The 16,552-nt window shown below is 35.8% G+C and overlaps 2 protein-coding genes across 6 annotated transcripts in view; one reads left to right on the top strand and one right to left on the bottom strand.

Annotated features, from left to right (window-relative positions):
* Positions 1–469: 469 nt before the first annotated feature.
* The window catches only part of CDC20B (cell division cycle 20B), a 40,402-nt gene continuing 24,319 nt past the window's right edge, over positions 470–16,552 (top strand). The window contains exons 1-3 of the mRNA XM_039869900.1: positions 470–475; positions 585–659; positions 925–987. Of these exons, the coding sequence (XP_039725834.1) occupies positions 470–475; positions 585–659; positions 925–987 (144 nt within the window). The remainder of the gene's footprint in view (positions 476–584; positions 660–924; positions 988–16,552) is intronic.
* Positions 5,893–10,432, bottom strand: GPX8 (glutathione peroxidase 8 (putative)). 5 transcript variants are annotated; one of them, XM_039869942.1, is made up of 3 exons: positions 10,308–10,432; positions 9,302–9,563; positions 5,893–6,479 (listed from the first exon to the last, which is right to left on the bottom strand). In XM_039869942.1, exons 1-3 carry the CDS (start codon positions 10,356–10,358, stop codon positions 6,316–6,318), a joined length of 477 nt encoding a protein of 158 aa, XP_039725876.1. In that variant the 5' UTR covers positions 10,359–10,432; the 3' UTR covers positions 5,893–6,315. The 5 variants fall into 5 exon arrangements, with proteins under 5 accessions (XP_039725876.1, XP_039725873.1, XP_039725874.1 ...); XM_039869939.1 differs by having other exon boundaries at positions 9,302–9,566; positions 10,155–10,406; XM_039869940.1 differs by having other exon boundaries at positions 10,155–10,399.

Raw genomic sequence — 16,552 nt, 5'->3', positions numbered from 1 at the left:
TACTGCACCTCTCTTACCCCTCAAAGGCAGGATGGGGTTGGACAAAGAGAAGGGGGAACCAAGGAAAAGGGCTCTGGATCCGTTAAACGAAACGTTTTTGTTTTTGAACATGTACAGAATATGAACTTCCAGAACCCGCGTCATCGCCCGCCAACGCCTTCGTCCCCAGCGGCTGTGACAGAACCTCGGCGCCTGGCCCAGCTCTGGCCCGCCAGCGCTCGCGGCAAAGCTTGGCGCTCCGGTGCGCGCCTCCGCCGAGAAAGGGCAGGCGGCGGCGGGGCGGGGCCGCCAGCTGGGAGGCCGGGCGGAGGCGCGCGCTGGGGGAATCCCTGCCGGGCTCTGACGTCACGGCAGCGCTGGCCAATGAGGAGCCGGACAGGGGGATTCCCGCTCTGGCTGCCGCTTCGCCGGCTTTTTAAATGGTACCCTGGGGAATGCACTCTGTGAGCGGTGGGAGGAGTAGGGGGAAATGGAGGTTGGGGGTGAAATATGATGGTCCTGGGGGACGAGACTCTATAGTTGGGCGTCAAGACTGGCTTAGGCCTGCGGGTTAACGCGGTCGAGGAGGGCCAAATTCCAGGTAGGGCAAAGTCCTCCGGAGATGGAGACTGGAGCGCACTGCCCCTCGGAAGGTACGGACTGAAGAAGAGATGATGTGGGTGAGTAAGGCCCTTTTGATTATTAGTTCCAACTTCTTACAGGGGCTTCTTATCGAAGGCACCGTTTGTAATACCTGTTTAGGACCAAAAGGTAGCACAAAACTCTAAATCCTGATCTTAATTTTGAGTTGTGTAATTTATTTATATTCCGAAGGTTACTTAAAAATGAATGTGGTTTGACGAGCTGAGGATCTAGAGACATTCCACACCTAATAAGATTTTCCTAAATAGTTTCTCTCTCCATATGTTATCTATATTTTCAAAGGAGAATGTGATGCAGATGCTTTCCAAAGGCATGAAGCAGAAGAGAAGTAAAGGTTCTCCCAAGGTGAGTGTCCAGTGCTTGCTCTAGGTCTCTGTCTTAAATATGACCTTGAACAAACTGATTCTTGCTAAAGAGGATATTTGTTGGCAGTATGGGCTGGTATGAAAATATGAAAAATTTAAAAATCAATCTCATATTTTCACTAATTTTATACCTAAAATAATTCTGTAAGAAACCGAAGATCCCTAACAAATAATGGTAATCATTTGTACTTGAATGGTATTTTCTAGTGTTTGCCTCAATAGCAAAGAACGAAACTTGGATGTGTCAGGTAGGCAGTACATTGCTAGCTGGCTGTTATAATTTCAACAGTGGCTAGTTGTGCTCCCCTCTGTTGCATTCATAAAATTGCCACCCAAAAGAAATGGGAATAGTGCCATCTTGTGGACAATGAGAAGCGACATAATCCACGGCCTTTATTTTGGTTAGTAGGGTAGTTATCTAAAAGTTGATCCAATGTATACTTTTTCTCCTTGAAAGTCAGAACCCAAAGGTTTTAGCCTCCCTTGTAATCAGTGTAAAGATAAAGCAAATTCAGGTGATTTTTTTTCTTATTTTTTTTCCCACATAAACAATCCTTAAATACTTTAAATCTCTCATCATTGTTCACCTTGCTTCTCTCTGGCTAGTAGTTCACATTTCTTTAATCTTTACTCACATATTCTAATTTCAAACCTACCATTTTTAAATAGATTTTTCCATTCCTTAAATTTTTCTATATTTAAGTAGCAACACAATAGATTGAACACATAACTGCACTTTCAGAATGCAGTAACTAATAAAATCTCCTTAATAGTGGGAGTAAACATTTAAGTCCTTAAAATCTCCAAATACTTTAATATTTATTTTTCCTTCCATACATAGCTGAAGATTTGTTTTATGTATAACCATGACTCCTAGGTATTTACTGCCTAAAACAGACAACTGGTCTTTTGGTCAGTTAATAAGAGTATAACTTTGTTCATTTACTTGTGCTGCAATAACCTATTTTCATATCTAAGCTTTAAATTTGGAAAACCTAAATGTAAGTATTCTGAAAGCATTTCTTTTTAAGTTTTTGACCAAAGAAAAAAATAGTTTTATTTCTTATAATAGTTTTATAGGAACAAGTTTTATTTATAAGTTTTCTTTAACGTGATTATTAAGATTAAAGTTCTACCACTGTGTTTTATGTTACAAATTTAGCCTCAGTGACTTCAGCTGACATGAGGAGCAGCAGTGACCTGAATCAAGTAGGCAGTGTATTGTTAGCTGGCTGCTTTGGGTCCATTCAGCAGCCACAACTACCCTGCCACTTGCTTCTGGATAAATTCTTCTTGTTAATGAAGTGCATTGGTTACCTGTATGTGATGGGTTGGCAGTGTATTGTTAGCTGGTTGAATATGTGAATGGCATCAGCTAACATGCAACTGCTATCTTATTGCATATACAATGAACATCAGAGTATAATTCAATCTGTAAGTAAAATATTTGTGTTTGTGTGTACTTTTAGCTATGAACCAGGGTACTCTTTATTATAATACTTGTTATTGCTACTGTTACTCACGTATACTACAGGGTACTCTTTATTATAACACTTATTATTGCTACTGTTACTCATGTATGAAACAGACAGTTTTCTATTGGTCAAGAAACTACTATAATTATTTAAACAATTTCTAGGCAATATTTTGGAGTCTCAAATAATTGCATACAGTATCAAAGTATTTGTGAAATTATACATTTATTTGTTAATATAAAATTTAAGAGTTATTAGTTTTCTTTCTGGATGGTTTCCTAATATGACATTAGAGTAGGTTTCTATAATGATGTGTGTGTACCTGCTGAAGGGAGAATTCAGGTAACTTTGCAGATGAGTCTGCCGACTAAGACATTTTCACTTGAAATATCAAAGTTATTTTGGGGTGGGGAATGAGATTGAATTTTTTGGAGGTTATACCTTAAGTTTTACTTCATTTTCTGTAAAGTCACAGACTTATAAAGTATTTGGAAGAGAGCATGAGATTTAGCTTATGAAGTAGGAAGAACTGATCATACAATATGATTTTAAATGTTTTCTCATTCCCTTGGAGGCCAGTTTGACCCATGGAGCAGTGTCAGGTATGTGCTGGGTTCCAGATGTATTGTGTGGACATTTGCAACAAGTTCATGGAACAGACTTTGGTCATTTAGTCAATTAGTTACACCCTAAATGAGAAGTGAGAAATATGTCACTCTGTACTGTATTGGATTATAAATTGTTGGTAAAATAATTTTTATTCTTACCTTATTTAAACATTTCTAGAACCATGGGTTAGATACCTATAATTTGATTCTTATGCATTTTGCTATTCTAAAGTTTCATCCTCTTTTTGTTGTTATTCAATATCATTCTGTTTGCAGGATATTTGTGTTTAAGTATCCCTTTCATGTACATATTTTTTCATCTTTATTTTTAAAGGTTAAATTTCAACATGTTATTTTCTATAGAAAGTCACTGACCAGTTGATAAAAATAAAACCTACTAAATTTAGAAGGCTTGGCCTTTGTGTTTTAGTATTTTTTCATTTTTAATTAAGTTTACTGGGGTAACATTGGTTAATACAATTATATAATTTTCAAGTATATGTTATCATTTGACATCTGTATATTCTATTGTGTTTACCGTGTTTTAATTTTTATAAAGAGCAAGATATAAAATGCCAACATTAATACTCAATAAACAGCACATTTAAAGCTGTCCTTCAGTTCCATATTATTGAATGGAATGAAATAAAGATAAATTAAGGAGATCAATGGGGTAAGGAGAAAAATGGATATATAAATTAAAAAAATTTCCATAGGTGTGAGATGGAAAGAGAGGGAGCCACACTTGAACCTCAAAGGAAAAGAAGAGAGAAAGGGGGTTGAAAAAGAGGAGGAGGGAGGTCCTGCTGGTTGGGAAGTATTTTCTCTCACATGTTTTCTCTTGGGCCAACTATTGTGCTGTCCACTGATGCTAGAGATGTAACTGCTTCTCATCACTGCCCTCTGGAGGGCTTCCTAATTCCTTTCTGCTCTCCTCACCCACCCCGCTCCACTGCCCAACCAGAAGAATGCTTCCCCGGGTAAGGCGTGGCCTTAGCAGCTCAGCCACTGTGAGAGAAGGGAAAGAGAAGAGTGAAGAGTGTGGTGTGTTAGTTTCTAGGTGTAACAGTTATTAGAATTTTATTATTCCATTGGAAAGATGAAATCAAGCTGAGGGATAAATATCAGTGTCCCCATATTAGGTCCATCCAAACATGTCAGTTTTCTTTCAAAGGAACACCGTGAAGGAATGTGATATTTTGACACGTTTTAGCTCATGCAAGGCAATCTTTTGAAACACAATATGCTTAAAGAAAACAAATATAGAGAAATATAGTTTTTTTTCTTCTTAGGCTTTGTTTACATTTTGTTTTCTTTTATTGTAGTATTTTTCTACTTATTACCTGCAGATAATCCAGTCAGGTCAATAGTTACAGTACACTATTAGCGGCTTTGCAGAATTCAGTAGCTGAATAAACTTCCACATTTTTTTATAATCTGTCAAAATAGTACATTTATAATAAAAATAGAGTATATATGATATGTTTTTACTCTAGATTTATCTTTGGAGAGCTCTGTGATACCCTGATCAAATATGATTTAAAAGGATTTGGGTGTGCTGGAGCCAGCTTGTACTGGTTTATGAGAACTGATTGTTAAATTTTCAGAAATTCTGCAAGCCAGTTATTAAACCATTGTTAGATTGAAATTGGCCATGTACAAGCATTTATACCATAGAAATTGGCAAATGCTGCAAATTAGGGCTTCTTCTCCAGAGAGCTGGTTGTTAAGCCTTTATCAGCCTCCTCTTTAAATATGCTATATATGCTACAATTAAAAATTATATATGTGAACATATACACATACTACAGATACACTATAATTAGTTAAGGATTTTCAAGGATGAAGTATGCTTTTCAGGGCATATTTCAGGCCAACTTATATTTATTCCAGTCTCCAAAATTGTTGTTACATATGCCATGAGATAATTAGGAGTTAGTATAAAGTACTCTTCTACCTCCCAAAGAAAACAAACCAAAATGAACTTCAAGTCAATGAGTTATTGACAATTAACTGTGCTGGATTTTGTTCCTTTGTCATGAAGACTGTAACAGCTGAATACCCTTTTATGTGATGCCTGCTATTTTTCTGTTATACTCCTCAGTTTAGGCAGCCTGTAGCACTCTGTCCCAGGCTTTTTGATGCTGAGAAAGAGTATACATTTTTATATGATATTATGCACAATTCAAGAAAGATGCATTCCTCGCCTCCCCTCCCCAATTTACCTGGAGCTATTCATGTAAGACATTTGAATCCTAGGGAGCAGTACATCAGCAAATGGCTCCACCTCTTTCAGTACACAGAGCCTTTTTGTTACAGAACTCTGAATGGACACCTATATGGCACACTGTCAAATCCCCACCTGCCTTCCCTGCATACCCAAAGGGCAAGGGGAGAGAATCAAGCACCTGACTATGGTAGAGACTGTAAGTTGAACAAAGTAACTAGGATTGATAGTATATAAGTGAAAAAACCACTTTATCTGGCTTTGGAGAGAACTAGTGATTTTAGGTGGAATGGACATTGGAATTAACCTATAAGGAATCAAATTAAACAATCATATATGCATGGCCTTATTCTTTCACTCAGAAATAAAGACAGACTCAACTGTTAATATTCTATTTATAAAATTTGAGTTGCTTCTGGAAAATAATGGAGAAATATTAAAAATGATGAAGGCTTTTTCAAATGTTGTATGTCATTTATAAGTGATTATTTGTCCAGATGTAGTAAAACATATGAATCTCTACTTAAACAAAATCCTATATGTGAAACAAAAATATATAAAAATTGGAATCTCTATTTTATATTTCTAATGTTTACTGTGTGTTTTATTACACAAAAATAGCCATTTACAGTTAGTTACTCCAGAAATTTCAGTCACGCAATGTCTTGAAATCAAACAGTGGTCTAGTGTGATGTCATTTCATCAAGTATGATCCTAGAAAATTTCAATAGGATATTGAAGCACAACAGTAACTGTGTTTTCTAAATTATTTAGTGTGGTCAAATGAAGTATTTAATATATTTCATTGTGATTCTTGGGTACTCTTTATTTTTACTTTGGGTAACTTCTCTGTTGTGGGGACACTCATTACCACTCACTAGCAAGATAACATAAAAAATCATCCACATTTAATTGTCAGAGTATTTAAAATAAGAACAAAACTTCATGCAGACATTTCCATATTCTGACTATTGCATTACAATGGCTCAATGGCATTTTCATAGATCCTCTCTTTTTTTAATGATCATTTGTCTAATCAGATCTGCTATCTCAGGCCTGATGACCTCAATGGATTCCTCTGGCCTCCAGGACTTCAAAACTTGACCCTCAGGGTTGACCAGATACTTCCAAAAATTCCACCTTGGTTCCTTCTTTGAAGAATCTAAAATAGAATATATTCTTATGAGCATAATTTTATTCTTTGTCAAGATTTTCAATTTTGTTAGCATTTGCATAAGTGACAACTTTAGAATCAAGTTCTAGGATTGTCATAATGTTAAAAACAAAACAAAAAGCAAAACACCTAAACAAAGCAAAAACTCAAGGTTTGAGTAACCAGATTTCTATATACTTGGTGACATCACTGATGATTCTACTGATTTAGAATCATGAAATAAAGTGGTTTATTTTAGATTTGCTGATCTAAACAATCTACCTTGTTATTGGCTTAAAACTTTCAGTTTCTTAACATTTTTTTTATAGGTAAAATGATGTTCTAAAGGTCCTTGTAATGGGTTGCATGGATTACTTTTCATATTAAATGCATGTTTTAATATTGTATTTACATATCTGAAAATGGTAAGGAATTCTAAATAGTCATATTGTTTTGAGAAATTATGGCATCCTTTGACACAATTTATATAAGAGATGTAGATTCCCCCCCTCCCCCATTTATATCATCCTGGATCTATGTGCATTATTATTGACAAACGAGAAAAAAATATGACTAAAATTTATCAAATGCCTACTATGTGCCTCGTAATATATGCTCAGGGCTTTAAATGTATCCTGTCATGTAATCTTTACAGCAACCTTGTGAGGTGGGTATTATTATCCCCATTTTGCAGAAGAGAAAAATGGTGGCCTAGATTCAAGGTCTTGTGGCTGGTGAGTGATAGAGCCTAGAATATCTAGATCTTCCTATCTCAGAGCTTGTGCTCTTAATCTCTGGCTCTATTATAGGGGACATGACAAAGCAAGCCAATTTTAGGTGGAAGATGACAAATTATTTTTCTATAATAAAATAAAATTCAGGTGTATATGGGACGCCCAGAGGAGGCACCTGGATATATGGCTTTGGACCTTAGGAGAGAGAGCTCACTCAGGGAAAGGGGATAGAATAAGAAGAGCCCAAGTGGATTGTTAGCAGAATCTTGAGGATCAGTAGTGTTAGGGGTGAATGGAAAAGAGGAACCTGAAGAGGAGAAAGAGAAGGGGCCAGAGTGGAAGTCACTGGTACTATGACTCGCCAGGTTCAGAGGAGTCATGGAGAGAAGCCAGATGCAGTGATTTAAGAAGGAAATGGAAACAGGGAAGCAGAGAGAACAAGTGTTAACTATTCTTTAAAAAACAGTGATGAAGTAGGTAGAAGGAATACACTGTGTAGAGTTTTTAAAGGTGGGGAATAGTTTGCTTTATGCTGGGAGAACAACCAGTGAGGGAGTATAGGTTAAAAATAATAAAATGTAGCCTAATGTTTACTAATACGAATTTTGCTTAGTGTACTGTACCAGGCATTTAAATTGGTTATTATTAGGAATATTGCCAATTAAATATCAATGACTCATTATGAGCATATTAGTACATTAAAATCTTCTTAAATCATTTTGAAAAATAGCCATTTTCTATAATGGAAAATGTGTTTCTAAAGATAATGCCCATCAGGGCATGGCTCTCTCTAGCTGATGTAACATCTTTTTTTGAATTAGAATAAGATACCCTTCCAGGTGGGTACAGTCCTTTAGCACATGCCTTGCCTCTTTGCTGGGTTTCAGGCCCCACTTGCCTCACTCAGATGCCCTGAGCAACCTGCACACCTGTACAGAGTGGTCCATTTGTGACCACATGATCAGTTAGTGTCCCTTTTGGCTAGTTATAAAAGGTCTAATTTTAATTTGGCCATCATCTCAGTCCTTGTCTTTCACCTTTTGATTACACAGGGTAAGTTTCAGAACTTTATTTTTGTGATAAAGGGGAAGAACCAAGGAGCTATTGTGCCCAACTGTTTGGCTCTTATAATTAAGGAATGACTGGGACATGTGTTCTGGCTTTTCTTTCCTCAGTGTGACCTAGAACATCATTAGCTGGTTGGATCCAAAGCTTGATTGCCTAATTGCAGTCATAGCTTTATCAAAACTCAATCTACAGTGAAAACAGGACTGAAGGCATCTGAATAAGCCAGATGAGAGGACATTTGCTGAACGTCCTTTAGAATAGTGTCTGGCACAGTGTAAGAAGTGTATAAGTACTTTACTCTTATTAACACAATTTTCCAAACAATCTTAAGGGGTAGATACTATTGATATCATTTTACAAATGAGGAAACAGGCACAGAAAAGTTAAGTTATATGACGGAAGCCACACGGCAAAAACAACTGAGTAGGGGTTTGAAGCCAAAGTCCGTGCTCTTAGTCACTAAACTTCACTGTCTTTATGCTAACTGCCCCTGGCAAATCTTTAAATAGATTTCTATAGCTAGCCTAATTGTAGAAATAGCCTAACACTACCTTGCTCAAAAAAAATTATTATATTCTGTTTTGAATTTTAGCAAAAACCCGGTAAACTGAGCATTGTAATTAAGGCAAAATAAAATTAACCATAAAGATATGTTTAACTAAGAATGCTCAGCAATATTCATGAGAGATGTAGTGCTTTAATAATTTCCCCAAATGCCAGTTAAATAAGAAGAGAAATGAGATGTTTTTTTGAAAATAACAATGACCACACTTTAATTCTTCAGGAATATGATCATAAGGAATAAAATACAGTGGAGTAGATTTATTTTGCCATCCAAGAAGTTAAAATATTGATTTCTGGGTAGCATAACTTCTAGAAAGTTCAAAAGGAAAAAATTTTGGCTTTTTGATAGACTTATTAAACTTTCCCTCTAAAATATTTCAAATGAAATTAGAAAGCATGGTCCTGATATATTTGTTTTAAAAATGAAAAACAATTAACATTAAATTGGTGAGGCAAGATATTTACCAACAAGAAATCTAAATGCAGGTTCTGCTTCAGGTCCTAGAATCTTAATCTTGTGGAAGATGGGAAATGTTACTCCGTAGTTATTTCTTGCAAAAGATACTACTTCCTTGCTTGGGCGGGGCTCCGATTCTCCAAACTGATTGCATGGAAAAGCCAAGACGCTGAAGTGGAATGGTCCAAACTCTTTGTGCAGTTCCTGCAGTGCTAAGTAATTTCTGTCTGTGAGTTGGCAGTCACTAGCCACGTTTACAACTAGTGTAACCTCCCGGAAAAAGAAAAAAAAAATCCAACCGGAAAGTGAAACAAATAAAAGATTAAAAAAATTCTTTTAAGTAGTTAAAATCCTAAGCCATTTTGGGGGAAATACAACCTTTGATAGACGGTTATTTCATATTTTTAGACATACCCAATTTTATTGAAAAATCATAACCTGGATACATGAGTTAAGACTCTGAAAGATCACTACCACTAAAAAAGCATCAGATTCTCATGACAGTTTATTTTAAAATAAAAGGTAATAATATTGATAGAGTGCTTTTATTGTTGTTAGATTGTGGAATTAGTGCTTTTATTAACATCTCCATAATCATATTACTAAGCATAAGAATTTCCTAAACAACTTAAAGTATGAATTCAGCACATAAATGAAAACATTTTAAACAGTTAATCAGTTTAGCAATTAGAAGTATATAAACTGTGAGAACTCTGATGGCTAAAGTGATATACTAATAACATTACTTTATTATAAATTATAACTTACGACCATTTAATAGTAAAAATTGATTCTATTAAGAGAATAAACAGGGAATGTGTACAAACAAAAAAGAAATAAAAACGAGAAGGTGGAACTTACTTTGCCTTTAAACTTTTCCAGAGACACTGGTCTTCCTTTCGCATCTTTCACTTCAAAGGTATAAAAGCTGTTGATTTTAGGTTTTAGGAATTTTAGCTGTAGAAGAAATAGCATTACTGTGCATAGAACCATAGACAGCAAAACTGCAAATACCTTTGTTTTGGGCCCTGAACATCTTAAAGGGTAAGCTGTAAGAGGCTCCATTTTGGATGATTCTAGAGGGAAGTCTCAGCACGCTGGAATTCAAGGAGGAGCTGAAACTTGAAACCGACTCATTTTAACGGAAAACCAAGAAGGACAGACTAGCTCCTTTCCCTGCTAAGGAATAGAAAGACCTGTCTCATATGGAGAATGGAAACTCCTGCAGTAGAGCACTAAAGAATTTCAATATATTTGTGTTGTCAATTGCAATTTTTGCTAGAAAAATCAGGAGATTTTTGCTAATGCTTTAACATCCTCCCAACAAAGAAATTATTTCACCAGAAGATGGTGCTCTTGTAACTTGAAAGCTGTGAAGTACTCCTAGCAATTGGTTAGATGTAGAGGAACAGTTCAGAGTGTAGATTAAATGTGATCTATTAATATGATGTATGACCTGAAAGACTTGAATATTATATGTATGGATTTTAAACATGCTATATGAGTTCAAGAAATTTATATTGGAAAGGGAAGTGAAATATAGCAAAAGGCTACTTACCCTGACCTCATCCCTCATCTAACTAAGGCAATGCTAGGTGAACATAGTGAAAATAAATAGATTAAAAACAACTATGGCTTAAAAAAAAACAACAAACAAACACAAAACCCTCTTTTTTCATAAAGTAAACTATAGTCCAATGTTTTTTAAATTTTTGATTATGATCCACAGTAAGAAATGAACTTTACGAACTAACAGACACATATAACTGAGAAGTTTCATTAAACAATACTTCCCCTTTGAACTTCAATGTACCTTGGTCAACTGCATTTTTAAAACACCTGATTCTGACCTGTGAAAATGATTTCATGATTCACAAATGGGCTACAACCTGTAGATGGAAAAATACTGAATTCTATAATAAGGCAGGAATTTAACAAATAAGATTATCCTACCAAAAAGGTAAAACAACTCCCCCCCTATTTCCACCTGAACTCACCTCTATTTGGGTGCTTTATTTTTTATCTTTATTTTTGATCTTTATTTTTCCTCTGGCTGTTGCTTCTTATAGGAGGCCTAATTTTAGTGTTGAAAATTTTAGGGGTAGTGTGGAGATAGAATTGCATAACCTGAAGTCCATGGTTCCTTTAGTCACCTTAGAATCTGTACTATTTAAGATACACAGAGATATAATCACTATGCTGTATACTTGAAACTAATATAAACTATTTAATGTCAACTCATTGAAAAAAAGAAAGCATTGCCAAATTCAAAGAAATCCTTTTTTTCCACACCAGTTTAAAAAGTAGATAACACTGCCTACCTTTGTTAAGAATGCATTTTGCTTTTTGTTCCAACTGATTGTCCAAAATTTGGTTAATAAATATCTTAAATAGATAAAAAGAAAAAAAGATGCACTGCAAGTTTTGAATTAAGGTGCTTTGTTCCACTTGGGCTTGACTGTTGGTGTCATGGTGTGTTTCCAGAAAGTGCTAAGGAAGTACATGGAATTATGTGAGCAATTTGTGGGAGTGCCCTTCCTATCACTTTGAGATCTTTGGAACTTTGGAGGATGTGCTAAGGAGGCTGCCACCTCTGCTCCTGGTCCCTGCTTCTGTGGTTTGCATGTTGGGGGATAGTGGAGCAAACCCCTCAGCTTAGGCACGTAAAACCTGTCAGAGACCAGTAAACCATTTTACTCATGCTCTCATGGCCTGATAAGAATAGACACACTGTAAACTAATTTCCAGCAAAGAACAAAAATGTACAGGAAATGGGTTGTATCACTTCTTAACTGATACTTTTACTTTGGTGTTCTCTGGCTCAGTTATTGAAACAAAGTCTCTGTGTTTATATGACACTTGAGCACTGCTATGCAACTTAAATCCTCAGCCCTTGCTACTCCAAGTGGGGTCCTTAGGTTTTTAGCACTGCTATCACTTGGGTGCTGGTGAGAAATGCAGCATCTCATGGCCCACCTCAGGCTTCCTGAATCAGATTCTGCATTATTACAAGATTCCCTTATGACAAGTGCACATTTAAGTTTGAACAACTTTACACGTCAATCTTTTTTCAGTTTCCAGAGCAACAAGCCTCTGTGGTTTCCTTTTTTCATAGTAGATGTGTTTCAGGTCTCTCTGTCTATACTAGATATTTTAAGTAGCTCTTCAGGCTATTCGAGCACATGGCTCAGGAACTTGAGTTTTTAAGTTAATATATAGAACCCTTAACTGTAATTCGAACCATGTAAACCAACCTCATTATAACTGTGCTTTGAGGGAGGGGACAGAGGGGTTATCTTTGGGAGAGAGTTGACTGACCATCCCCTAGGGAGGGCCCCATAGGGTGATACTATTTTGATACATTTATTGTGATAGTTTCCAGTCCATTGTTTTGTAAACACAGAAACTTCCATCAAGTGATCTAGAGGTTGACTGTATAAATTTGCAAGAAATTGCTGTATAGGCCAGCATGTCTGTTTTTACAACCAGAAATAAAGCAATTGTTTCATGTTGGTTTGACCAGAAAATTCACTCTATATAAAAACTACTTTGAAAGCTTAAGTAAATCTCTTGTAAAGCCACTTTGTTAATTTTAGGATTCCTAAGACTAAAAAAACATGATCTATAAATGTATATATTTATGATACAAAAATATCCTTATAGGCCCATTAACTAAACAGGCAAGACAACAATTTGGGGAACTCCTACCCTGCACATTGTGAGCACAAAAAGATTTTGACTCTTAGACATTTCTTCCTTCTTCATTTGGCAGAGTCTTTCTCTGTATATATTTTAATATCTCTCAGTTTTCTGGGGGATCTGTCATCATTGCTTCCATGTTCTATGTATACAAAAGCATTCTCAGATTATAAATATATCAACATTGCAAATTTCTCTGATAAAGGATAGTATGCTGGAAGAACCACCAGCATTGTTTCAGAAGATCAAGGACGGCTTCCTAAAGGAAGAGAAGAGATTGATGAGGTTGAAGGTCAAGGTTAAGGGAAGCTACTGGGTCAAGAATGGAATAAAGCAGTTGACTCAATTAATCAACCAACTCAGACACCATAGAGAGTACAAATAAAGTGTAATTGATAGAGCCATCTTCACATAAGTTTGAAATCAATTTTGGAGACAAAAAAATACATATGAAACAATTAGGGAACAATTGCTAAGGACACAAATAACTGAGTGCTAAATAAATGACCTATGTTTGTAGAGAGCTTTATATACATGAATATATTACATAAAATATACATAAAATATAAATACATGACGTGTTTGTAGAGAGCTTTGTACTACACATGATTTATTTATATATTAATATACATATATATTAATATACATATATTAAAAGGACTCACATGTAGTATAAAGCTCTCTACAGATATAATGCAATAATTTTTTGAAATAGGAAGAAATTAATAACTCATTCAAGATCACAGAACTAGTAAGTGAAACAACCAAGACTAGAGTTTAGGAATTTGAACTTTATAACCAAAATTATTTCAACTACGTTAAACCATTTCTGTAACAGATAAAATATGTTTCCTTAGAAGAAAACTCATAGGCGAGATTACTGTGTTATATAATAAGGGGGTTTTATTCATTAGGAGACATTTAGTTTTATAGGAAATCACCGAAAGGGTCAGAAGAGTAGTGGGAGTGAAGAGCAACAAAAAAGCTAGGCCATGTGGACTGAAGTTATCTGGAAAGAATCACAGGAAGGTTGCAGAGCAACAGGTCAAGCTGAAAGATGATAGTGTCTTAATGAAGGCAGCCTTGGTCAAGGCCATACAAGGGAATGGGTAGATGCTAAAGACTCTCTGGAGCCCCCAGTGGCAGGCATTGGCAATGCAGAATAAAATCTGAAACTTCTTGTCACCAGCATGTCATTCCTGGAATGTCCAGGTTTTTCCTACCCACTGAATATTTGTGTGTCAGATTATTTACCACTAGATATGTGTTTCTATTTTCCCAGTTGTTTCAATTTGTTACTTCCTGACCTTATTTTTAACCTCTCTAGGTTCTTATTTATTTTTTGGCTCTGGTGCCCTGAATTCCTCCCGATTTAGTGTCAATATAATGTGAACTCTCAAGGTAAACAAGCCAAACCGATGTGCTTGGAGTAGCAAGTCATTCATCCTTTTTCCCTTCTTTGTCTTATTTTTCTTATCTTCCTCTTCCTCTCTGTTAATAAATACTTGAGTCATTTAAAACTATGTGACAGGCATTTCCTCAGCAGGAGATAGATCCTTAAACAGAAGTTTAAAAACACTGAAGATGAAATAGCACAATCTATAGCAGTGTTTCCTGTGCTGCTGTAATTTGCATACAGCCTCTGTGATTTTTTGCCATATCTGCATACCATTTGTTATTTACTTAAACATTTTTTCCCCAAATTGGCTAATTTTTTTACTCAAGTTACTTTTTATAAGGGAAAACTTTATATCAACATGGAAAATTTTAAAACATTTAAAAATACATAATAAAATACATATTATTAAAAAGCCTTCATCTGTACCACTACCAACAATACGTCCCTAGCAGAGGGACTGACTGAGAAGTTTACACACAAAATGTTGTGAAAAACTGTGCTCAAACTCTTTGAGAGTTCTTTGTGCTGAATAAAAATTTACTTCCTTTCATTCGTTGGTCCTAGTTTTGCCATAGAGAATACAAAGTAGGTTTTCTTTTTTTTTCATAAATTGCCTTCCTTTAAATATTTGAAGACAGTTCTTTTTGTGTTTTCTTTCCTCTAGATTATGTATCCCAGGTGCCCACACTCCATTCAAGTGTTGCTCCATTACTGTGTTTTCCTGACCTCCTGTCATAGCAGTCTCTTTTCTCTAAATAAACTCAGGTTTTGAATCCTGGCCTGTCCATCTCCTTCTTGAAGAACAATTCTGAGGCTGGACACAGTTCTCCAGGTGGGTTAGCTGGGGTTTCACTTGCCCTTGTTCTAGACACTGTTTAACCCTTAATGATACCTAAAATTGTACTGCATTCAAAAAGTAATTGCATTACACTGTTGACTTACATTCTGGTGGTGGTTGTCCAATACAGCCAGTCCTTTTCGCTTTGTGTTAGTTCTCTCCCATGTTACACCTATGCAATGAAAAAAACATCTAAATGGGAAGATGTCTCATGTGTCCTAACTGAATTTAATTTTGCTGATTTTGGGCCTTGCCCCAGACTTTATTCTGAATCCTATTTCTTTCCTTTAATATTTTAACTATCTTCTCAACTTTGGATAAATAATTTTGATAAATAAATCTCCATTCCAGGCACTGATAACAAATTGAACAGCATAAGGCCAGAGACAAAAACCTTTCAGCATATTATAGGGGGATTCATCCAGGCTGACATAGATCCGGTGAGACCTGTGCCATCTGGGGCACTGGCAGCAAACTGCTTATTTCTAAGTTTGTCTAAACTTAGGGAGCATTTTTCTCATTTGTCATTTTTTTTTTAAAAAAATAGATAACTAATAAGTATTGGTTCTGGGAGCATTTTGAGTATTCTGAGGTTTCATTTATCTGGCACTAGAGACTTGATCTTATTTAAAACGTCCAGACGAATGCTTATTGCTTAATTTATCCCACTCTCCAGTTTCTGCAGAAATTTCTGTTAAACCCTGTCCAATTTGAAAATCATTCATCTTAATGGAGAAGAAAGAAAATAGCTTATTTCCTTGTCTCTGGATTCTTTCTTAAAAATCCTTTGTGCCTTTTTAGCACTAATTGCTTCTAGGGGAAGAGATTCATTTGTTTATTATGAGTATCTAGATACCAATAAATGTCCTTACTCTGAGGATATTAATACAGAAGACAGAGTCTCTGATCTTCAGGAATTTATAATATGGTGGAGGAAATAAAAAAATCAGAAAAGTAGAATATGAGCTGTCTTAGTCTGTTTGAGTTACTATAACAAAATACTATAGTCTGAGTAGGTAATAAATAGAAACCTATTTCTCACAGTTCTGGAGGCTAGAAGTCTGAGTTCAGGGTCTCAGCATGGTTGGGTGAGGACTATATTCTGGGATGCAGACTTCTCATTGTATCTTCACATGGTGAAAGGGGCTAGGAAGCTCTGCAGGTCCTCTTTTATAAGGGCACTAATCTCATTCATGAGGATTCTACCTTCTTGACCTAATCACTGTCCAAAAGCCCCATCTAGTAAAACTGTTACCTGTCAGGGTTAAGATTTCGATATGATTTTTTTTCCCTTCCTTCCTTCCTTCCTTCCTTCCTTCCTTC

Source organism: Pteropus medius, unplaced genomic scaffold (genome assembly GCF_902729225.1).
Source record: "Pteropus medius unplaced genomic scaffold, Ma_sr-lr_union100, whole genome shotgun sequence".
Taxonomy (NCBI): domain Eukaryota; kingdom Metazoa; phylum Chordata; class Mammalia; order Chiroptera; family Pteropodidae; genus Pteropus; species Pteropus medius.
This window is presented reverse-complemented; position numbering and strand designations above follow the sequence as displayed.